Source organism: Rhinatrema bivittatum, unplaced genomic scaffold (genome assembly GCF_901001135.1).
Source record: "Rhinatrema bivittatum unplaced genomic scaffold, aRhiBiv1.1, whole genome shotgun sequence".
Taxonomy (NCBI): domain Eukaryota; kingdom Metazoa; phylum Chordata; class Amphibia; order Gymnophiona; family Rhinatrematidae; genus Rhinatrema; species Rhinatrema bivittatum.
The window spans coordinates 32,733-56,855 of NW_021821030.1; the positions used below are offsets into that span (position 1 = coordinate 32,733).

A 24,123-nucleotide genomic window follows, 5' to 3' on the forward strand; every position below is an offset into this window, starting at 1 on the left:
ACTTTCAGTGTCAGTCATAGGGATGGTAGAGTTTCATGTCCTGCGCAAGCTGTTGAGGCGGGGAGATTGAGGGACCCCTCTGGTAGGTGAGGGTCACGGGCAGGCAGATTGGGGTGGTTATGGGGGCTGGCCCGATTGGTACCGGGCGAGAAGGAAGAAGGAATTCCAGCAGTGGCCCCGGTTGCTGCTCCTAAGAGGAAATCTAAGAGAAGTGGTTCCAGGTGCAGCGTAGTGGGGTAAGGGGGCGGGCAGAATTTCTTTTCTTTCAGAGCCTGCGGATTGCAACAAGAGGTGTGAAGAGAGAGAGATTTCCTGGGAGCGGAGCTGGATTGCCTTCCGTGGGACATCCTGCAGCAGGATTCGGTCAAGGAGTGAGCGGGAGTTAAAACACAGGGTGCGTAGTGGGGCAAAACGAAAGAGGTTTTTCCCCACCCAGCTCACATCCAGTTCATCAGAGACCTTGGCCAACTCTACTGAGTCAGGGCTGATTTACTGGGAGATCTTAGAAGAAGGGGCCCAAACATGAGGTGGGGCACCTGGCAATTGCGTCCTTGTCCGAGCTTTGGGAAGGTGTGCCTAGGAGACTCCGGAGGCGTATTCGCAAGCGCAAATACGTAAATATCATCCGGTTGTTGGAGGGAAGACGTGGGAGTAAGAAAAGTAAAAAGAGGGATAAGAAGAATAAGAAGGTGTCGGGTCCTAGGATGGCTAAGAATATAGATTTTTGCGTTTGGCAAGTGTAGTTGGACAGTGTGATCCTTCTCAGCACGGGGCGTTGCTGGCGTATGCAGACTGCATATTAGGTGCTTTTAGGGATTATGAAGGTTGGGCTTGGCTCAACTATGATGAGACGTTTAGGGACAAGATGGCGGGGAACAGATTTATGTCATGGGGTTCACAAGACATTCACCTGTGGTTAACACATATGACATATAAAGGAGCTCACCCCTCGAAGGGCATCGGACTGGGGAGTGGGGGGATAGGAGGCGCGTCGAGTGCAGGAGGCAGGAGTAGTGCGGCCGGTGCCTTTCGTGCCTCAGGAAATAATGTTAAGCATGTCACGGGGACTAAACTGGCGACTGGAGGCACAGACGTGTGTTGGCGGTTCAACAAGGTTGCCTGCCTATTTCCGGATTGCATGTTCCGGCACGCCTGTTCCACCTGTGGAGGTGCACATTCGGCCACCACATGTACCCATGGGGCAGGTGCAGCCCCCACCAGAGGGTAAGGCTTGATGTGTTGCGATGCAAAGCGGATTCGCCTATCTTATTGAAAGAAATAAGAGGATGGCTGAGGTGTTATCCTTAATAGTTCAGTTGCACGTTTTTTGTATGTGGGTTTTAGGGACTGTTTTGCGATCCCGTATGAGGGCCCGGGAGAAGGGGATGGGGGGTGTAATGCAAGGTCCGCAGTTCAGCATGCTGAGATTGCACGCGCAAAAATTCAATCAGAGATTCAGTTGGGTAGGGTAATTGGTCCTTTATTTACTGTTTTGCTAGCAGCATGCAAACACAATCCTGAAAATTGAGGTCTACCTCACTTCCATCCTATTTGTGGCTGTTTCTCTGTGGTCCCACTCCAAACCCTTCCTCAGTAAACATGGACTGGAAATATTTATCTAGCAATTCTCCTTTCTTCTCATCATCTTCTACGTATGCATGCTCCTCTCCCCCTTTCACTCCAGGTCTTATGCCCATAACCCTAAGAACATAATTATGTCATGCTGAGCTGACCTAAAGGTCCACTGATCCCACATCCCATGGGATTGGCATTAGCCAGTCTGGGTCACAAATACCTGGCAGATTGTAAGAGTGGATCCATTTCTTATTGTTCACTCCCAGGAATAAGTGATGACTGCTTATCAGAAGTACAGTTCAGCTTAGCCTAGGGGGAATGTTTAGACTGCATCGGGCTAAGACGTCATTGGAGTAGCCTGCATTCAGCAGTGCTTATAACTAATAGCAGTGGGATGGCTGCATCAAGTGCTGGAGTGCCCTGCATGAAGAGATCCTGGTTATAACCCAAAATTCAATGACTTTGCTATTTTCAGTGGATTTGAAAACTTATAGCACGGAAGGGGATTGGGTGTTGATGTAGTGCTGGTCTTGCAAGAACTGGAAGACCAGGCCTGAAGTGGCCTATCATCGGAGTTGGAGGCCAGTACTTGGCTGGATTCTGAGTATGCTTGGGACTTGTGGATGTTAGTGGGAAAAGGGTTGAGAGATCTTTGTGCGAGGCTGCAGCAACCATTCCCAGACCCTTCTCCCACACAGGCTTCCTATTACCTGGGAAACCCGTACGAGGGACAGAGTTGCTGCAGGGTCTGTAAGCCTGTGCTGGTTCACAGGCCACACACCGATTTTTGTCCCTTGACTGGTGCCGCAGCCAGTGGAGGATGTTAATGACCAGGGCTGCTTTAACCACCTAAGGGGCCCTGTGAAACCTTTTGTGGATGGATCTCCTTTCATTTCTTACCCTACTGACTGCCACCTTGTCTCGTCTCCCTGACCCCAGCACTCTCCTTCCTTCCTCCTGGGATCTGGCACCAGGAGCCCTCATTCACAAGTAGCCGTCATTGAGGTGCACTGGGGCGCTTTCTGTAACTGCAAAATCATGGGTCTTAAATCTGGCCACCAGGTGTTGCCATTGTGCAATGACCGTGACTTCCTCCTCCCAGGGAATACCAAGTGCTACCTCTGCAGCATCTCCAGGCTTGGCCGATCCAGGGAGCAGAAAACCTGAACCGGTAATTGAATACAGTTCCCAGAGGACCTTCTTAAGTTCATACAATGCTCGCATGCAGGGAAGACAAGCAATGGAGGAGTCCTTGAGAAATGACAATCCAGATATTTTTACCTTCTCCACTTTTATTGCAGCTGACCCTTGAGGGGGTAGAATTTCACATACAAGTCAAACCTTCACCAGTACATGAGTGAGCCATCGGCTTCCTGGAATTTAAATGAAACCGTACTCACAGAGGCAAATAACGTATTTCAGTAATGCCTGGAATGAGTTTTTAAAAGCACAATGTCTAATCAACATTCTGCATTGCACTGTAAAGCATACAGAGATCTGACTTCATATTACACGATGCCAGAGCAACATCAAACCGGCTCCACCAGGGGGCAGCAAGCCCCTTCCCATCCACCCGACTCTTGCACAGAAGAATCAGCACTGGGCAGTGAAACCGAAGGCTGCTGGGAAAATATGGTTTTGCTGTACTTTTAAAAATGAGAATAAAACAAACAAATGTTACATTTGCTTGTAAAGCGTCTGAAATTCAGTGATGCCTTCTCTAGTAGTAATGTCTTGTGGTCCTACTGCGTTCTTTCCGATTAGGTGAAACTGGACATAACATTTTTTAGTTGAGAATTACAAATTGTCTTAACAATTCTGATCTGTTCAAAGAATGGATTTCTTATTTTATCTTTTTATAGGTGTATCAGTTATCTAGAGTTTTGTTTTTTTAATTAATGTACATTGTGATGATTATTCTTCCATGATGCAGGCATCATTGCTGACACATGGCCATGTCAAGCCTTATGGTTCACTGCATGCATATTTAATAATATATTTTACCCTTTTCTTGGATATTTTTATACATTTATTATTTTTATTTAATATATTTGTTTATTTATTCCCTATTCTTTCTTGTGCAGCAAAAACTTATCTATTGCCCTTTGTTCATTAACGCTAGCATCCACTCTTGTATTGGTTTGCAGTTTTGTGCTTCTCTTTTGTTCAATGGCCATCATCTCCACAAACAGGCTTAGGCTAGTGTTGTTTCTCTTGGAGTCCTTTAGCAAAACCTGCATATAAGAGTAGTATTAAACAGGAAAATACACCAGCTGCACCAACCAGGCAGGGGCAGCTCAAGGCAAAGGATGAAAATGCCCCTCCCCCCCCCCCCTCTCAATGGCCCGTCCCAAGTGAATATCACAAAGGGGCAGGGGTAAAGCATTGGAGGGTGAAGTGGACTTGCCCAAGGTCGCAAGGAATGGCAATAGGATTTGAACCCTGGCTTCTCCTTGTTTGCAAGCCCCACTGCTCTAACCATTCAGTTTTTGTGCCTATTTTTTTTTTGTTCTCAGTCTTCGGCATCCCCACTAGGGGGCACCAGAGAAATGTTTAATGGGGGGGGGGGGGTAGTGTGGCCTTTGGCCACTGCACACCCCCTGGGCCTAGAAATAGGACTCCTCCAATCCCTATTGCCTGCCTCTCACCTTCTCCTGGGCTGTGAGAGGTTGGTGAATGGTGGAGTCCTGTGTGTGTGGGTGACGCTCTCTCTCTTAGGGCTGATGCAAGGGTAGTAGATGCCCTAGAACAAACCTTACAGCCTTTCATTCCCCCTCCCCTCCCACCATTTTAAAATGTATTAACTTCCTCAACCTAAAAAGGCAGATTGCTATGGAAAATAGACATTCAAATGCAATCTTCTGCAGTACAGACATATATATTATATAGGCATACACTACAAAAAAAATACACTCCCATATGGTATTAGGCCTATGGTAGAGTGCACTGGGGGTGGACCTGGCCCAAAGAAAGCCAGGAATAAACTGAACTACAATTCCAATATAGTAAGCCCTTCCATATCATACCTGCCAGCACTCAACCTACAGAGGCCAAACCAGGCCACAAGAACCTGGCAATTACCCCAGACACTAAGAAGATCCCATGTTATTGATGCAATTAATAGGCAGTGGCTATTCACTAAGACAACTTGATTTAATAGCCGTTAATGGACTTCTCTTCCAAGAACTTAATCCAAACCTTTTTTTAAACCAGCTCCACTAACTGCACTAACCACATCCTCTGCCACCAAATTCCAGAGTTTAATTGTACATTGATTGAAAATAATTTTCTCCAATTAGTTTTAAAATGTGCTACTTGGTCTGACGCAGTATGGCAATTTCTTATGTTATTATATAGAAACATGGAAAGCCATATCTCAGCAGACATGAAGCATAATGGAAATACAGGGAGCTTAAAGAAGAGCCTAAGTTATTTAAAGGTGGTCATTTGATGCCAATTATCTTAAAGTCTGACGTTCTCAGCAGAGGAAGACGAAGAGGAAAGCATGTAGATACTCTTACAGTGACATCTAGTGGTCGGCTGAAGAGCAGCATGGCCCTGCAAGTGATTACTGCAGTGTAAAGCACAGTCTTCTGTGCCACAATGGAGATTCATGGTAAGCAGAAGTTACCACTCCCCCTGGATCCCTTCTTGGTCCCCCTGATTGCACACCTCATACCAGAAGATTGTCTCAACACTGCAATTAACACAAGATGGAACTCTACTTTGTCATTCTCCTAAATGTAAGCAAATTAATAGAGTCCTGGTTAGGTACATTTGCAGCCTTAAACTTAGTTTCCTAACAGGCCGATACAGAAAACACACGGGAGAGCTGGCGAGCACACGCAATTCAGGAGGGTGGCCTATGCAAATTAGGGTCTGTGGTAAGAGGAGGCACTAGGGACACTAGCACAGCCCTAGCACCTTCTTTTTTTTTATGGAAGCGGTGGCTGTCAGTGAGTTTGACAGCTGACGCTCAATTTGCTGGCCTTGGTTCTCAAAACCCGCTGACAGTGACTGGTTCTGCAAATGGACGCCGGCACTAGAGTGTCCGTCTTCCGACCCGTGGGCTGGTTTTATTACTTTTGGGGCCTCCAACTTAATCTCACTACCATATAAAGTCAGAGGGTGTACAGAAAAGCAGTTTTTCTGCACACTTCTGGCACCTGCAGAAATTGCCTACCTTTGGGCAGGTGTTAATTGCTGCACATTTTACTTTCTGTATCGTGCAGGATTAATAGTGCCCTCAACATGAATTTGTAGGTTGTGGATGCACTATTACCCCCTTCAAATGCACTTCCAAACCCGGGCTAATAGTGTGCTCCAGTTGGAGCACACTATTAGCCTGTAAGTTTGACTGAAAATGTGTTTAAAAAGGAAGGCATCTAGGTTAGGTGCTGTGCTTTCTCTTGGCTTGTCAGCCTGTAACCTCTGCTTTGTCAATCACTTTGTTTTTTAGTGTCTTAAATTTTGTATCAGTTACCTATTTTTACCATGTATGAACAATGATAAAGAGAACAGGAACCAGCTTGTATTATCTGTAACTGTGCAAGGCAGGGTACAGTACCAGATCCCACCCTGACGGCAATTCAGACCAGAAGCATAGGAGCCACACATGAGGCTAGCCAACCACTTCCATGTCAAGAGGGATAGGCTTGAGGAGGCGCTGCTTTTACCCCACTGCCTGCATGGAGATGTAATTGTGTGTAGATGAAGTAACAAGTCAGTTTCCATCTCTTGCCTGTAGTACCCTGTGATCATCTCACACAGCGAGGGGCAAAGGCAAGAGGCCCCCTTATGCAGCATTTGGGGGTTGTAAAAGCCACTCAGGGCAGGTGCCAGTGAATTTCCAACACCACCACCCTGTGAGAACCACAACTTTATGACAAGGGTATAGGCAATGGAGCCTCTACCATATGTACAAAGAAGCCACCCCCATTATGTGTCTACAGAAAAATGTAGAATCCATGTAGTGCTAGAGCCTCTCGGCAAAAACCATGTACCACAACCCCTCTAGGGCATCTACAGTGTCACTGCTAAGCGAACCATAGCTCCCCTCCTAGGGGGTGTGCTGCTCCTTCTATGAAGAATTCAGGTCTTACGGCCCAGGAACAGAACCCACAGCTACCAGCGCAGCCCTTGGACTATCGTGTGTGCCAACATAAAGGCACAAGTCCCCCTTGGGAACTAGAGTAAACCTAAACAACTGGATTTAGGGTAGGGGATTTTCCTTCTTTAAGTGGGATTGCCATAGTCTATTCCTGATGGCCTTTTAGAAAGAAAGATAATGAAGCAGTTGGCTTAAACTGAGCCCTGGCCTTCTCACTGCAGTGAGAAGTCCAAGTGTTTGGCAAAGATTCAGCCTATCCCTCAACCCTCTAATATAGTAAACCTGAAGCAGAGACCATACAGCCTGTCTCAAGCCACAAGTAGGGTGGAATATGGTTAAATCCACACTGTGCCAACATTCAGCTGCAGGGCCCCTCTAGTTTTTATGGGGTGTATGCAGGTATGTACTACTTGCACCTAATTTTAGCAGGATTCCTCCCTTGCCCTAACCTACCTAAAATGAAGTTTTATTCATGTTTATGCATACTGAGTCTATATCCAAGTTAGAGTAAGGTTTGGATGACCATTTGAGCAGATTGCAGCAAAAATGTTGCCACTATGAGTGATTTAAAATTAAAATGAGCACCTGTAACTTATGCACATTGATGTACAGATAAATCATGCATTGATCCTAAAATTCCCTTGCAGGTTGTCCACCATTGACAACGTAAGTTAAAGTTTTCACTAATCAGGATGTAATTTGCTGCTTAATATTGATCTATATCTACATGCACAAAAAAGGATGAGTCATCTAAATTTAAGTGACAGATTACATTGCTCACCCCCATCTTGGACATCAGTCAGTGAAACATTTTAATGCACTCTGCTGGCACCAGTTACGAGTCATTGAGGTTACCTACAAATATAGCTTGATTTGGCATGCATAACTTGAGTGAAATGGTTTTAGCACATTTAGTATTTTGCTCCTGGGCTCTTGCACCATAGCACTAACACCTACCCAGGCAGCCCTCACTGAGCAGTACCTTTGGTTTTAGAGGCAACACTACTTTGTGCAGGGTCCTGAATACCCCAGGGATAGTAGTGAGGGTCTATCTAAATGGGCTTCAGGTTGCACCACAAGAACACAGCTTTAGGTATCACAACAGGGCGATCCTTTTAAAGTAAAGGAAAAATGTGTTTGTGCTGCAATCCTGCTAACACCGTGCTAGTGGCCACATCTGCTAGGAGACAGATACCTAACAGCAGAGGTCAATCTCCCCTCTGCTAGCAGAGGAACACAGCCCACTGGTCCTGAGTCCATCTGGCTACATGCTAGGAGAGAGGTATGGGCAAAGGCAGTAGCCAAAATAGGAGGAGCTGGGGGTGCACCTAACTATTCTTGCAGCCCTTAGACAGAAGCAACTAAAGTTTATGGGGCAGGGGAAGAAATAATTAAGATTCAAGCATACCCAACAGCTTCAGCAGCAATTCTGATTAACAGCTCTGTGCAGAGAAACTGGGCAAAGGCTACCAGGTTAAGATGTGCTTTCAGTTTGACCCCCCCCCCCCCCCCCTTGCTGGAAGGGAGACAACCCAGAGGTCTGGACTGATCCTGGTACGTACAGGGAAAAGCTAGTACCTTGATTAGCTCTTATGGAATTCAGATACACCAATTAGTTACTTAAATGGCACATCTGCCTTTGAGGGAAAGGGAACCTAGAATTTAGGTGCAGAGCTTGTAAATAGTAAAACTCTTTTGGTTCCACTGAAAAAAGTGGAACAGATTCAAGTTCCATAAAGCCCTGACCCCACTGAGATTAGGATTGTCCCAGTTACTCACTAAACATGTTACATTCTTGCTCCCTAAAGCCAAGAGCTTCAGCACTTAAATGCAGTCATGTTTTATGACCTGGCAGACTTGCAGCCGTAGTAGAATGAGTAGTTGCTACAGAGTGAGTCACTGAAGGAAAACAAGGACTCTGCCCTTCCAGACAAGGTAGGGGCTGCAGGTGACATTGACCTACCCAAACTGGTAATCTTGTTCTGTAATTAGGTTGCACTTATCTAGAGCAGCTTCTCTGCCTACGTCTGTGAGATTAAGTGCATGAACTGCACTTTTCCTACCCAATTCCACTAACAGGAATAAGCAAATGCATCAAGTGTCAGTCCTCACCTTACTGAACTTGGGGAAATATAGAAATCAAAGCAGGACTGCTTAAGTTAAACACTTGTCTTGAGACAATGGTGGGCAAAGCAGCTTTTGATGGAAAAATACTGACTGAATGTACAAAGCTTCTGTTATAACCAGCAAAGTTGTTACACATTATCTACTTTCAGTCTGAAAGAAACTCAAGAGACATTTAAGTCTGTGTTCTTTATTCGTCAAGGTTAAACATAGCTTACTCTGCAAGTGTTTATGGAGTTCAGTTAGAAACATTTGCGGTGGACAATGGATGGTCCGGATTCGTCGTACTCTTGCTTGCTGATCCACATCTGCTGGAAGGTGGATAGAGAGGCCAGGATGGAGCCACCGATCCAGACAGAGTACTTGCGCTCAGGTGGGGCAATAATCTGCACAGGAAGCAGAACAAAGCATGTATTATGCTTTTGCATGTATAGCAAACTCACTCATTCCTCAAAAAAAAGCCTGGATTTTCATGCTAGCATAGCAAATTAATGGCAGGCAAGACAGGCCTAGTCAGTTTAGTACATGTGCATCTTAGTCCCAAGCAAAGGGATCACCTGTTTCCATACCCTAGCTACTATGGGATAGTCTGCTTAATCCCATGCTCTTCACCACCTCTTCCAGAAGTGGATTCTAGTAGCTAAATAGCTCAATAGTAACATGTTTAAGCAGACCACTTGATAGCATGAAGTCCATGATTCAGGTAAAGGAGATTATAGAAGCTGACAAGGAAAAAAATGTACATGTTTTAAGAACCAGGAATAGACCACAAAGATAGGACTGAGTGAAGAGCCAGCTGAGTAGCTCACAATTGGGCCAGATAAATGTCAGGTTTTATCCTGTCTTTGTAAGATCCACTGGGAAGAGACTATTGTGTAGCATAGAAATTTTCAGATTAAAGAACAATTTCTGCAGGAGAAAGTAAGGAGGTGGCTGAGCTCTAGGCCAGTTAGTCTGAACTTGTCATTAGGTCAATTAATTGCTAAGTATAGTGCACTTTTGGAAATCAGTGTACAAAAACCAGGCAGTAAGGTTATCCTAGGTAGGTCTTAAGATTAGTGACCAGAGTTTATCAAGGTACAGCATGAGATGTAGTGCACTTTGCTAGTACCTAACATGAAACAGTGCTTTTGATATAGGAAACTAGCTGAGTGGGCGGAGACAAAGGGTAGTGCTGAATAGACTCCATTATGAGTTAGTGCTATGCTGCAGGGATTGGACCTTGGGCCAGTTTATTTTTGTAAGCAATGTTGCAGAAAGGACTATTAGGATGTTTCTGCAGATATGAAGCTTTGCAACAGGGTAAACAGCCAGGAATGTACAGAAACCACGAGTGATCTATCAAAGCTGGACTTTGGCAGCAGAATAGCATGGGGTGAAATTGTATGCATGAAATAGGATCTGGGTGAATGACACTGGATTCAAGGTGGCTAAGGCAACAGTAAAAGCCAGAAAGATACTTGGTACATAGGTTTCTCATTCAGGAGAAGAGTTTGGAATTTCCATTTTGGAGCTTGTCTAGAGGGAGACTGCTAAAATCTTTGTAAGTCATAAGGATGAAGATCTAGCATGCACACCCAGAAGGAAAGGTATACTAGGGGGATATGATGGGGTATTTAAATACCAGCTCCCCCACAAGGTTTTCTAAGCAGCAAGCCTCAGTATAAGTGAGAACATGGAAAGCAGAGCTGCTTACCTGTAACAGGTGTTCTAACAGGATGTCTGTCCTCACATGGAGCATGGCATGGAAAGGCTTTGTCAAAAGTTTCTAGAAACTGAGAGCATGCCACTAACCACTTGTCCATGCAGGGTCTGGTCTTAAGTTTGCAAAAAAAAAAAAAAAAAAAAGAGACTGGGGAAGCCTAACTGCAGAGTGGCAGGCAGGTTGTGTGATTAACATCCTGCTATCCCCCTGGGAGGAAGGCTCAGTTAAGGAAAAAAGTGAAAAAAAAAGTGACACTGCAGGTTTATGCAGCAGTCACCATCTGCTGGAGACAAATACTGAGCTACTGCAGGTGGCACCAGGGCTTATCAAGCAGTGTCAGCGAGGCTTTTCTCTGTCTCCATCTGCTGGCAGGGATGAATAAACCCAGGAGTCTGGACTGATCTGGTTATGTACAGGGAACATCTATTACAGGTAAGCAACTTTCTCCAAGGACAAGCAGGATGTAGTCCTCACACATGGGTGATCAAGCAGCTCCAGGCTGAGCCCAATATGTGCAGCAAAGAACAGGTTCCATTGTGCACAACGCTAGCTGCAATAACCAGAGGAGCAGGCCTGCACCCAAGGAAGGAGTTGGGTTTTCATGGCTGAAAGATTATGGAGGACTGACTGTCTTATCCTTATCCAGGCAATGTGCAGCAGGAACTCTGCAAGTCGTGACTGGGGATTGCATGTAAGTGAGCCACAGACTGACATGGCTTGAATGGAGCAAGCCTTGACAGCTGCCTGGGCATAGCAGAAGGAAATACAGTCTGCTTGGATACCATAGCCCCCCAATTTGTTAAGGGACAAAATGTAGAGTGGATTGGTGCTGAGGTGTCAGTCATTCCAAGTAAAAGGCCAGATCCCTTTTACAATCCAGGGTGTGTAGAGCCCATCCACCCTGGTGAGCATGTGACTTCAGAATAAAAAAAAAAGGCAGGCAACACAATGATTAAGATAGGAACTTGAGGCCACCTTAGGAAGGAATTTTGGGTGCATACAGAGCCACCTTCTGGAGGTGGTGGCGACACCACAGCTTGTAGTTACCTCACCCTGGGTGGAAGTAATCTCAACCAAGAAGATCTTCCAGGATAGGTACGTGAGGCTGTAGGATTGCAATGGCTTGGAGGTTTCATGAACCGAGATGGGATGTGGAGGTCTCAGGAGACAGCTGGTGGCAGAGTGGGTGCTTAAGCTGTAGCAAATTTCTTGGGAATCTCCCCATGAGCAGATGGGTGGAAATGGAACCATCCTTACCCTGATTGTATGCCCCAAGGGCACTTTAGGTGAGTTTTTCACAGACATGATCTGCAGACCAGAGGGACAACAGGTAGGCTAAAAGCTTCTGTGGGGCACAGAAGGGATCAAGACTGCACACCGCACTGCTTCCACTTGAGATTTGTAGTATTTTCCTGGACAACAGGACTCAGGATGTGCCCTCTGAGGCCCAGGGCCTGCAGTCACTTGGTCAACATCCAAGCAGTGAGGGCAGGGCTCAGAGCTTGGGGTGGTAGAGTCTGCCCAGATCCTGGGAAAGTAGGGATGGAGCAATCCCCAGCCAGATTGGAGCATGTGGCAAGGTCCTGTAAAAGCAAGAGCCAAGCAGCGACGATCAGGATCATAACCAGCCTGGAGATTCTGGATGGAGTGAGATGAGTGGCAGGGAGGGTAAGTGTATAGCAAGCTGGTGCCCCAGCGAGTCAGAACAGAGCACCTGCCACCAATCCCCTGCTCACCCCACCTTCCTGTTCTGATGAAGCAAAGAGGTCTATGTCCTTTTCTATAGAAAAAATGTAACATGGTCCAATATGGTTCTAAATCTGGAGGGCTCTCCCCTTTTTTGGTGCTGTCTGTCCCTGCCAGAACACCCTTAGTGAGGCGAGATGTCTCAAGGCCTCTCACCTAGTCCCATTGGCAGACTTCATCAGCTGTGGTTCTGTCCATACAGGGGACAGTGACGCAGAATGTGCCTAGCCTATGAAGGCCTTGAAAAAAAATTCCACCCAAGAGAAGGCTGCCAGATCTATACCTAGCCCAGGTGCTACCGGGTTTCCTTCCCCCTATAGAGGGCCCAACCCCAGGATTATTCAATCTGGAGTGCTGCTTGTAAAAAGGTTGAGGCTGACCCATCCTCCAAAATGGAAAGAACCAGGCTTTGTAAAGTCTGGGGAGGTCAACTCTCCCTGGGCCTCAGTGCTGCCATAAGAACCAGACTGAGTAGCCCAAATATGGCAAGAAAGAATGGCACTCGTTTCTTTGCTGCCGGAGCCATTAGAGTTGTGAATTCAGCCGGCTCGTGCTTGAAGGCTTTGTGCACACAGATTTTGGGTACATAAGCAGGCTGTGGCAAGGTACATGCACAGCCTGTGTGCAGAGCCAGCATGCACCATGTACACCAATGCTGTGGAGGGCAATGCAATGTGCACAGAGCTGCACACAAGATGGTGCAGACAGGGCCTACCAAGCCTGAAAGCAGGGCTGCTCACTTTCCTGATCAGTTGCTATAAAGGGAAGTTAGTACAGCATACCGAGCAAGAAGACTAAAGAAGTCTTACCAAACTCCTCTTGCTTACCTGGGCTCACTGGCTGAGTACAGAGACTGTCTGGCTGTGGCCATCACTGCTGCAAGGCCAAGCCAGGAACCAGCTACTGGACCAAGGCACACCTGAGGGAGCTCAGAAATCTGAAGAATGCCCAACTGGGGAGGGACCTTTAGGTATTGGAGGAGTGGGGCTCACTCTCCCAATTTAGTGGTAAAATCTCTAAAGAGTACAGTGATCCTGATAGGGAAAGCATGTCCACATGTGCTAGGAGACCTACTGAAGGGGCTGAGGTCAGCTTTGAAAACCTGACTCAAAGTCAGTGTGCTAGCAGATGAGCACAACCCAACTGGCTACATGCTAGCAAGTTCAGGAGTTACCTGGAAGAAAATAAACCTGAATATCATGCTGCCTTTGATTGTGATCAGAACTGCAATCAATCTCAAAATCATAGAGAAGTGACCAAGGTTCTAAAGTGTTACAGGCAGAGCATCCAGGTTGATATCCCTGAACATGTAGGAGCACAGGGTTTGCTTTGTTTCTGCAAACATTGTAAGGAGTTTTGGGTTATGTTGTCCTTAATCTAATATCTGAAGTCAAATAGCTTTAATACACAGGTGACCTTACTTGTCAAACCAAAGATTCTGATGCTCTTGTACCATGAGTTGAGCAAATAGCTACTCACGTGTTTTAATAGTTTGTCCTCAAATCTTAAATACATTTTGGACCTGATTAAAGGTTCTAGACAGATGAAGGTGGTAAAATAAGTTGTGCTGGTGATACAGAACAGGTTGATTGTTGGAAGGTGTTGGCAGAGAGACTGGGACACAGTCAGTAGGTGTATAAGTAAACACCTGGAACACCAGTATCACAGGATGTGATACTCTGGCCCCAGCAACTGAAGAATGGGTCTATTAAGGCAAGGCCAGCAGTGTGGTTTTCTGAGGCCTTAAGAGAAATGTGAAGGCTTAAATGTTGTACAGACCCCGAGGCAAGAATTAAAAGTACAGAAGGTTTTGCCATGAGGCAAAGCATAGCCACTATACAGTCACTCAGCCTTTGGAGTTTTCTATTGTAAAGAGTTCAAAATCTACAGGGCCTGAACAAAAAAAATGCTCAACTGATTAGCTGACTTCCAAAGTGTCTATGCCAATTGGATAGCTATGCAAGTTAGAGGCTACATGCAGCCTTCCCCCTCCAAGAGGTACAGTTGTAAATGCACTGGATCCATGTCCATGTCTGCAGAGGATGATTTAATTCTTGTTCCTTAGAGGGAATTGTCACCAGTCAGTCTCACAAGGACAATTCAGAAAGATTTGTTGCCTGCAGATGTTACTAAGTTATCAGCCTATATCAAGTTTTCCAACTCAAGACTAAGTGTTGATACAGTAAGGATTTTTGGGAGCATGAATGCCTTGATAACCAGTTTGGATTCTAGTGGCAATGTTTAGATATTTGCTGCCCATTTTATCTGAGAAAGTTTGGGGGCATACAGACAATTCAGTATGAAGCCTCATTAGGCATTTAGCAGAGATAGCATTCTATAAGTTATTGCTAAGGCCACTGAAATATTTGCTCCGTTTCACACTGTTTTAGTCTTTACTATTGATGTACAATTTGTATAAGTTTGCCTGTATAGTGTGCACAGCATTTGGCAGCCTGTGTTTTAGCTTATTGAAATAACCTATTGCCCCAGCTTTGGAGAGTCTACATCAGTTGCCTGTTTAGAGTGCAATTTCAGTTAAATGGTAAAAGTTACATGGAGAGGGTCACCAAGCATTCGAGCTACTTTGTTAAATACAAGCCAGCGTGTACTTTGCAAGCAATTGCTCAAAAAAAAAAATAGAGTGGTCCCTCCTAAGAGGGGAATAAATTACACCAGGAGCCAGAGCTTTGTGTGGCTCCCAGGGGTTGGCATGCACTACCCCTCATGACTGTACAAAGGTAGATGTCAAGGTGCTCAGGATAAGTGCACATGTAGTTTTATGACTTGTGCATTAAGTGTTATACAAACTGCTCTGAGCAGTTGTATGGAAGTTTGTGGTACACAAGTTTTTATATAAAAAGGGACAGAAGAGTTTATGGAGAAATGCCAACTGATTAGGGCTCTAATCATTCCTCTTGTCTCTCTTCTAAGCTAAAGTCTATCAAATCAGGAACATTTAAGCTTTCAAAACACCAGGACTAGCAGTCAGACTTCACATGAATCACAGGAAGTATTTCCTTCAGTGCACATGCTATGAGTTGTCAGATGACATGGTCAAGGTAATTGGATCAGTTCCTGCAGGTAGACTTAAGTCAGTGCTTCTCTGTGAATGAGGTGCAAGACCAACTATGGGGGATTTGATAGGTACATATGACCTAGACTGGCCACTGAGTGGCAGAATACAGGGCTCAATGGACCTCTGATGCATTTATAAAAATAAGTGCCATGCTGTAAGACTGAAGACTTGTGCTGAAGGAGGAGTTTACAGAAGACCAGATATTCAAGAGATCTGTACTTGGATTAAATAGATCAAACTTGTGTTCTTACAGCCAGAAAACCATGATTCACTTTCCCCACCCATGTCCACCTGAAAATTTCAGAAGCCTCAGTGTGAGCTATAAATATATTTTCAGGGTGCCAGATTCCTAATTTTCTCCTTTGTAATAGGTATATGGTCTTTGTGCTGTTTCTAGCTTCTGTGTACAGAATGTCAGGTTGATGCACCAAGTACATGTTTTAAGATTGAGCACTATTAAAACCTACCAAAAAACAAAAGCTCACCTTGATTTTCATTGTGCTGGGTGCCAGTGCTGTGATCTCCTTCTGCATCCTGTCTGCAATCCCTGGGTACATGGTGGTTCCACCAGATAGCACAGTGTTGGCATACAGATCCTTACGGATGTCAACATCGCATTTCATGATGGAGTTATAGGTGGTTTCATGAATTCCAGCACTCTCCATACCTGCCAAGAGGCATATACAAAACCCTTAGCTTATGCTGTTTTAATCTGATGCACTTCTACAAGACTACTCTTTACAGAACCAACCTCTTAATAGCTATACCCGAGGACATACAGGAATGGCATGCTCCATTGCAGGTATTTTAGAGCCTATTCTACACTGATCAAGACTGTATGGGGTCTATGCAACACTAGGATTTAGGTCATGGGAAAACCTGATGACCATACTTAAATGTTATAGGCAGCATGGAGACTTGGGGGGCTACCAAATTAAGAATTACATATTGGTAATAGATATAAGCTTAGTAACAATATTAACTCACCAAGGAAGGATGGCTGGAAGAGGGCCTCTGGGCACCTGAACCTCTCATTGCCAATGGTGATCACCTGACCATCAGGAAGCTCATAGCTCTTCTCCAGGGAGGAAGAGGAGGCAGCAGTGGCCATTTCCTGCTCAAAGTCCAAGGCAACGTAGCACAGCTTCTCTTTGATGTCACGGACTATTTCTCTTTCTGCTGTGGTGGTGAAGCTGTAGCCTCTCTCAGTCAGGACCTTCATGAGGTAGTCTGTCAGGTCACGGCCAGCCAAGTCCAGACGCAGGATAGCGTGGGGCAGGGCATAGCCCTCGTAGATGGGCACTGTGTGGGTAACCCCGTCACCAGAGTCCATCACAATACCAGTGGTACGACCAGAGGCATACAGCGACAGCACAGCTTGGATGGCGACGTACATGGCTGGAGTGTTGAAGGTCTCAAACATGATCTAAAACACAAGTGGGCACCTTAAGATTACAGGATTCACATTTTATTAACAGCTGTAACTTGCAATAGGCATTCAAGTCATGCAATTGACTAAAGTGCCAATTAATATTCCTGTACTGACAGCACACTCAAAGAGCCTACGGTTTGTGGGCAGGAAGAAGCAAAAAGGTGCCTGAAAGACACTGCAAGAGATGTCTGAAAGACAAAAGTGTTACTGCACACAAGTGTTAGTATTTAGCCTGAGAAAATTGTTAATAGAAGCTTTTAATCATTACGTTCACAAAACAAGCTGTTCAGGAAAAGCAAACTAAACCTGCCAAGATGCCACAGATTCAGGCCAGGAGAAGAGAAACCTGTGAAGAATGGCAAGTGGGGAATAAGTGGAGAGAAGAGGAATGCACCAAAATAGCTTTTAACATTTACTTTTGAAAGCTTAACAAGGTCAGGAAAGGAACGCACCTGTGTCATCTTTTCTCTGTTGGCTTTGGGGTTCAGGGGAGCCTCTGTGAGGAGGACAGGGTGCTCCTCGGGAGCGACACGGAGCTCGTTGTAGAAGGTGTGGTGCCAGATCTTCTCCATGTCGTCCCAGTTGGTGACAATGCCATGCTCGATGGGGTATTTCAAGGTCAGGATACCTCTCTTGCTCTGAGCTTCGTCACCAACGTAGCTGTCTTTCTGGCCCATGCCAACCATCACACCCTGCACAGGAATTTAATTTGACAGCCCAGCACAAAAACAATTACCTCAATAGTCTAATTGAGAGTCTCAATCATACACAAGACACTAGACAAGCAAAATGTTCACTGGTTAAATGACTCCCTGGACTTCCATACCTCAGACAGACCCACCAGATCTGCCTACAAAGGAACCACACACCTCACCATCTCTTAAGTGCACCATCTATAGCTGGACCTTCAAATCTGGAACTCTATGCCCCCCTGACCTTACTCAGGAACACTGCACGGACAGAAAACCCAAACTAAAAGCCTGGCTTTTTGAACAGGCCTTTACATAATCCCCTCCATTGTCCTCGCCTCAGTACTTTATTCCATCCCCCTGGTCAATTATAATCCTTAATCCCTTCCCCACTGCATTTACATACCATGTTTAACAATAATTTTGTAATACCTAGTTATGGTTGAGATGTTGCTTTCCTTGTCACTTATCAATGATTTTTAACTTCCTATGCCATGTAAAATGATGTGATGTGCAAATGAATGTCTGTATAAAAAAGGTTTCAAATAAAAATTGTATTGTTTCCAACATTTCTTGTTCAGGCAAGCCAGATTAAAAGAATCTTGGACTCCATTTTTTTTCTTTGTTCTTTTTGTTCTGTCTCAGTCAAGCTTACGTCCCAGGATTTGTTCTCAATCCTAGCCTCCATCCCAAATTGATAACCTGCAGTAGCAGTTACCTGTAATATTCTATAATAGGACAAAAAATGAAGCTTGAACAAGGTGTGGCTTATTGGTAGTTTTCACCTCTCACCATTAGTGGTCTCAGCTGGACCACCCCCTTCCCCAAACTGTCACATCCAGGGAAGGCAGGAGTCCCTTGATGGCCCTAGGGCTTAAGGGACACCCCCTCTGAATTACAGCTTCATCATTTGAGGTGGTGAAGACATGACAGTAAGTGAATTCAATCCGTGGCAGTCAAGAACTGTCTCCCTGTGCTGGAAGGGAGGCAAAACCCAGCTGTCTGGACTAATCTGGGGATACCAAAATGCTAGAAGTGGAAATAAGAGGGTGCATGGAGCAGCAGCTACCTCCTTAGTTGAAGACATGGAGATTACTACCCTTCAGTTATCTTGTTTTAAAGGAACTGCAGTATTGCTCTGTTTTGACAGCATGAGAGGGGGGAATTTGATTCAGCCAGCCAATACTGGACCCTGACTTATGCAGTCCAGTATACTGATGCAGATGTTAGGGAAAGTGCAGGACAGCTTCTAGGACAAGTCCTAAAGCAAAGCACATACAAGTAGCAGTGTCTGAATGAAGGCTGCTCACCCTGTAAGAGTGTTGCTAGCAGTAATTATGGGCTAGACAGTGCTTGGTTGTCAACGTAATTACCACCCTTAACATAAGGCTTGAGGTCGGGGCATGAAGTGAAGGAGAAGGTGTTCCACCTTCCCTGGGCTGCCATACCGGACCTCAGATAAAGATCTTGCGCAGGAGAGGCTTGAGTCGCCGGCTGGTGGACATCAGCTGAGAGCGCCCTACTGATAATAAAAGCTCCAAAGGGGCACGTGGCTTGGTCAGGAGACTTAGAAATTCAAAATCAAAACTTCGATGGGCAAGAAACGGAAGGCGAAGTTTACCACCTCCTCTCCAGTGCTACAACATTGCATCAGCCAGATGGACCACACATTGTCAGGGTGTGGAGACGCCACAAGAGGACAGTTCTGGAGCGTATGTCTATGACCTCAAGTCCTGGCGAAGTACCTACATCCTTATTACATGCCGTCAGCATTAATACCAACAGAAACAACTCAAGCACTGGTAGGAGCAGTTCAGGGAGGCACAAGTATGCCTCATGGAACTGAGAATATTAATGTACGACAATCAACACGCCCAGTTAACTCTGCTTTAATCCGATGGTAAGTCCCAAAAATGTACTTTTAGCTGATTTAGGAAGAATGATTTCTAAGTTAGATAAATGTGATAAAGATGAATGAATCTTTGGTGGCAACTATTATTCTAATAGAAATCTAATAGGTGAGCAAGGGAAGAAGTTAGAAAAACAAAGATGGTAGCTTTAACAAATAACAATTAAACTAATTCAGTCCTCAGAGAATGTTTTTTATACGTGATAGTATGATGCATAAGGAAATTGAGTATATAGAGAATTTGTTAAGATCTAGAAGTTTGAGAATATAAATTTCCCCATTACTCGGTTATTATCTTCTTGGGAGATATTTAAGAGTTTTTACTGTATCCTGATGAGAACATCCCAAAATTTCAAATATTTATTACTTGATAAAAAGGCCAATCAAGGGTACTGAAGGGCAAAATGAAAATGGAGATGCCCCATCTACTTTGGGAGTGTTGATGGATGTGATAATACAGCTACTCTATTTCTTTTGTGACTGAACAAGATAAGGAGATATTGTTTAAAAAAATTCTTTAGATCTAAGGAGATTTTTGTGGGCACAAGGTGCAGATATGGCAAGAGCCACTCAGGCAAGAAGAAAATACTTCTTGTCTTTGAAAAGTTGAGTAATTGCTGCTGGTGCCACATTTTTCTAAAGTTTGTGTTTATGTTTAGTAATTATAGAGGTAAAAGATTGTTTTGTTGATCCGACACATTGGAAACCTTTCTATCACATAAAATTCAGGCTGAGGCGTTAAAGGATGATGGTAATTAAAAATTGTATAAACTCCTTTTCCTTATTGTATGAGTTAGTTTTTAGAAGTCTCCCTATTATGGAATATGTATCAACTGAATGATTGATAATGTATTTCTTATATTTACCATGTTGAATTACACATTACCTGTTTCATGATGCAAGTCATTGATTAAAGAGAGTTAATAAAGATTAAATAAAAACATAAGGCTTTGTGTAACCTGTACAGAGAAGCATTATCTACCATAGGATGTTTACTAGGCCGACTAGATGGACCATTTGGTCTTTCTGCCCTCATTACTATAGGTAGGGGCCACCAGTGGAGCAGCAGCTTTTGCTCCACCCTTCAGTCCTGGTGCAGAGTACAACCACACTCCTGTGGCAAGCCCAGATTCAATCTGCTTTGTTGGAGTAGGAGGGGCATCCAGGGTCAACTCTGATCCCTCAAGCTCTGTGTCTGAGCTGCAGGACCAGCTCTAGCAAGAGCTAAAGCTTGAGCTATGAAGCTGTTTTAAGCCTTCCACGACGAGGTTTGGCATAATCTAACTTCTATACTTCCCTTAGTTACAGCAATATAAGAATTCAATTGTACATTTAGAAGCATTATAAGAGTTGTGGTAGAATTCAGATCCTCAGATGGAGTCTTCAAAGATAAACACATCTAGTATTTGTGGCTACATTCAGTAAGGTCCGTAGCAAGCTAGCCAGAAAGAAAATCAAACCAGTGTATGCATAGTTCAGTGTTGGAAGTTGATTTAGTGGCAGACGTGAGCTCACTGCACACCCTAGCAGAATTTAGTTTATAGTGTGGAGCATTCCCATTCATGGGAATTTTGGGTAATTGCCAGGTTCTTATGGCCTGGATTGGCCACTGTTGGAAAACAGGATGCTGGGCTTGATGGACCCTTGGTCTGACCCAGTATGGCATTTTCTTATGTTCTTATGGAGTGTTGATTCATTACACTATAGAAGTTTCAGGTAGACCACAAAGACTTAAGGAGAAATGAGACTTCCCTTTAGGTGTTTCCTCTATCAATGTTAAGACTCCTAGTCAAATCAAAATTGTGTTTATAGCTAGATTTACATGTATTTACTAGATATGACCAAGTCAATACAGGAAGACCAAGTCTCTGGTTCTAAGGTACTACATACCTGATGTCTTGGGCGACCAACGATGGAAGGGAAGACAGCCCGAGGGGCATCATCTCCAGCAAACCCGGCCTTGCACATTCCAGAGCCATTGTCAATAACCAGTGCAGCAATATCATCCTCCATGGTGATCTGAAAGACATGCAAGAGCTACACAATCACTATCCGACACACAAGGCTTCCAAGCTTTCAACTAGAGGTTTAGAAAAAGTTAGCTAAGCTTTTGATATATTTTCACAATTAAAATCTGTATAAGAGGACAGCCTTTTAACTGTCTGAGGCAAAGAGGCCTGAAGACTAGCAGTAAGGAAGCCTTGTTCATAGCTCACCTCTTTCTAGTGTGGAAGTACAATTCCAGCCACTAAAGTGCAAAGGTGTTTACACTTCTAGCAGTGCAGCACTGACGACAAAGGAAGTCCCTGCACCTATCACAGCCTATTACCAAAAAAGGCAAGGTTAGCTCAGCTATGGGGAAAAACCCACCCATGTGTGCTGTATTCCCATTGCTTACAGAGGCTCCTGGAAAGCCTCACCCCACCACCTATCATAAACGGGCCTATCTCCCCACCTTGCTCGAGTTTATTGCAGGTCATAAACTTAAGTGCACCTCATTGCAGACTAAAGTGCTTAATCACCTGCTTTTATGTCATGACTAGTACCATCTTTAATCCTGGTCCCATCGTTGATTATTCAAACCCCATAACAAACGCAGCTCCACACTGGACTGACTAGAAACACTTATTACCCCCCACCCCTCTTCCAAGTGTACCTTTTACACCCTGTATCCTCTTCCCAGAGCATGGGCATAGTCCTTATGACCTTACAATGATTAACATGTTTTGCCAATTGTGTCCGGAGGAAAAATATGTAGAATGTGTAGGCCACGGAGTCTCCACTTAATAAACATTGTAGCTTGGATTTTTATGAAAAGGAAAGTTACTAGTGGGTTCTCAGATACGAACTCAGCCCAAGTGGAGATCGGTGTGTCAGATTCAGTCACAACCACCAATTTTGAAGCAGAGGAACGTTTCAATGGATAGTAGTTAAAGCCAGCTACATTGTGCATACAAGCTACCTGCACACATCCCCCGCCACTGCATGCGCAGCAGGGCACGCCGGGAAGTGTAGTGCACCAAGCGGCGGCCACCTCCCCCTCCTTTTACTGCCGGCAACGGGAAACTACAGGCCCCAGGAAACGCCCGGCTTGGGAGAAGGAGGAGGTGACCGCGGCCCAAACTGGATTGGAGGCCCTCGCGCCAGACATGTGTACATGCGGAAGCCACGGGCTGGGCCCGGCCCTCCCACACGGGGCAGGGATTACAGAAGCTGCACCAGCAGGAAAAACCGGCGCTGCCGCCGGTACTCGCTCACACCCAGCCGCCCGCCCACCCAGTCCCAATTCGAGAAGAGACGGGCAGACGAAACCCAACTAACCTTGTTTACTTTAAAGCGCAGAACAGTCGTAACGCGGATTTTGGTTTGTTTTTTTTAATGCTTTGGAAGTTCTTTTAGCTATCGCACTCCTAGAAAGGCACGTCCGCCATGCTGCGGCGCAGGTTAACGCACAAGAGACGAGGGGGGGGAAGCCGAGGGAGGCGGGCTCTCCGCAGAAGCCAGCACGTCCACCCCACCGAAAACAAAAGCCGCCAACCCACCTCCCGGGCGGCAGAAGAGGAGCGACGCGTTAAACCCACCTTGTAAACGCAGGAAGCCGCAGGCCGGGGCCGAACCGTGGGTGAAGAAGCTCAGAGCACTGAAAGGGCGTTAGCGCGCGCTCCGCCTTTTATCGGGCTCGTGCGCAGACCCTGGCGGTCAGCGTGTGACGTCACGCCGTGCGGGCGCGACCAGCTCGAGCCCGGGCGAGGCAGAGTTAGCGTGGGGTTGGTACCGTAGGTGGGAAATAAACGCGGTCTTGCCTGGACGAAGTTAAACACAAATGCAAAGAGCAATGGAAAATACATCTGGCTTTTTTTTTTTTTCTGTGTGGCTTTGTTGCAATCATTTTAGAAGTTTTTACTGGGGAGCAAGGTGTTTCTTCGGCTTTGTAGGCTGTTGCTGTCTGTACGCACGTAGCAGGGGCCCTCTCCCTGCATGCATTTGGCTGAAATTTTGTTCGGGTCCCATTGTTACCAAATTTCTTTCAAATCCGTGTACGTCGAGGGTCCCCGATGGATGTGTAGGGGAGCAGCGCCAGGCCAGACTTACACCTTTGTACCACGCGCCAAGCTTGCACTTTTTCAACTTGCTGTGTATGCAAAAAAAGAGGATTTATTACTGGTTGGTGCTAGAAGTATTCAGTTATTGTACTACTGGCTCGACCTTTGGAAGCAAAGTGTTGTAATCCTTCCTGCCTCTTAGGTGTCAGAGGGGCAGACCTAGCCCTACACTCACACTGTGGAGATCGATCCCAGATTTATTCATTGTAGCTTCCACTCTCACTGTTCCCATAAGCGGAAAGGGAGTAAATAACTCACCTAACAGAAAGGGAGTTTAAAAAAAAAACCAGCCAACGAAACTGGAACTTTTTGAGATGAAATCTTCCTGCTTTTACTAAGGGAGGGACCTTAGTCCCAAAACCTCGATCGTTGAAACGTTTTAATTCAGAGCAATACTCAAACCACTTTCTTGTGTAACTACTGTAAGCAAATCTCTTCACTTCTGGTCGAGGGTCAACATGGCCAGATTTCAGATTGTGGCACCCATAGGCCTTTGAAGGTGTACAAAGACACGGCCCCAAAGTATGCAGAGGCAGGCTTCTATAGCCTTGAAATTTCGCCAAAATTTGGTATCTTAGGTAAGGGTGAGCAAACCTTTTGAGCTATGACCCCCTTCCAGTCATGTAATTTGTTTCAGCCCCCCAAAGGTGGATT

General features: G+C 45.3%; 1 protein-coding gene across 1 annotated transcript; it reads right to left on the reverse strand.

Annotated features, from left to right (window-relative positions):
* Positions 1–8,983: 8,983 nt before the first annotated feature.
* On the reverse strand, positions 8,984–23,102 carry LOC115082381 (actin, cytoplasmic 1-like). The gene is made up of 6 exons (XM_029586607.1): positions 22,948–23,102; positions 21,257–21,385; positions 17,221–17,460; positions 16,324–16,762; positions 15,822–16,003; positions 8,984–9,195 (listed from the first exon to the last, which is right to left on the reverse strand). The coding sequence occupies exons 2-6, from the start codon at positions 21,377–21,379 to the stop codon at positions 9,052–9,054; spliced, it is 1,128 nt and encodes a 375-aa protein (XP_029442467.1). The 5' UTR covers positions 21,380–21,385; positions 22,948–23,102; the 3' UTR covers positions 8,984–9,051.
* Positions 23,103–24,123: the final 1,021 nt, after the last annotated feature.

What these genes read in the sequence shown, in the direction of transcription:
- LOC115082381 (XM_029586607.1), bottom strand. Translation starts at nt 21,379, where the DNA reads ATGGAGGATGATATTGCTGCACTGGTTATTGACAATGGCTCTGGAATG. An exon ending in ACAGAGAAAAGATGACACAG is followed by an intron (nt 16,763 to 17,220) that starts GTGCGTTCCTTT and finishes CTTGTGTTTTAG; the next exon opens with ATCATGTTTGAGACCTTCAA. An exon ending in CCAGCACAATGAAAATCAAG is followed by an intron (nt 9,196 to 15,821) that starts GTGAGCTTTTGT and finishes CTTCCTGTGCAG; the next exon opens with ATTATTGCCCCACCTGAGCG.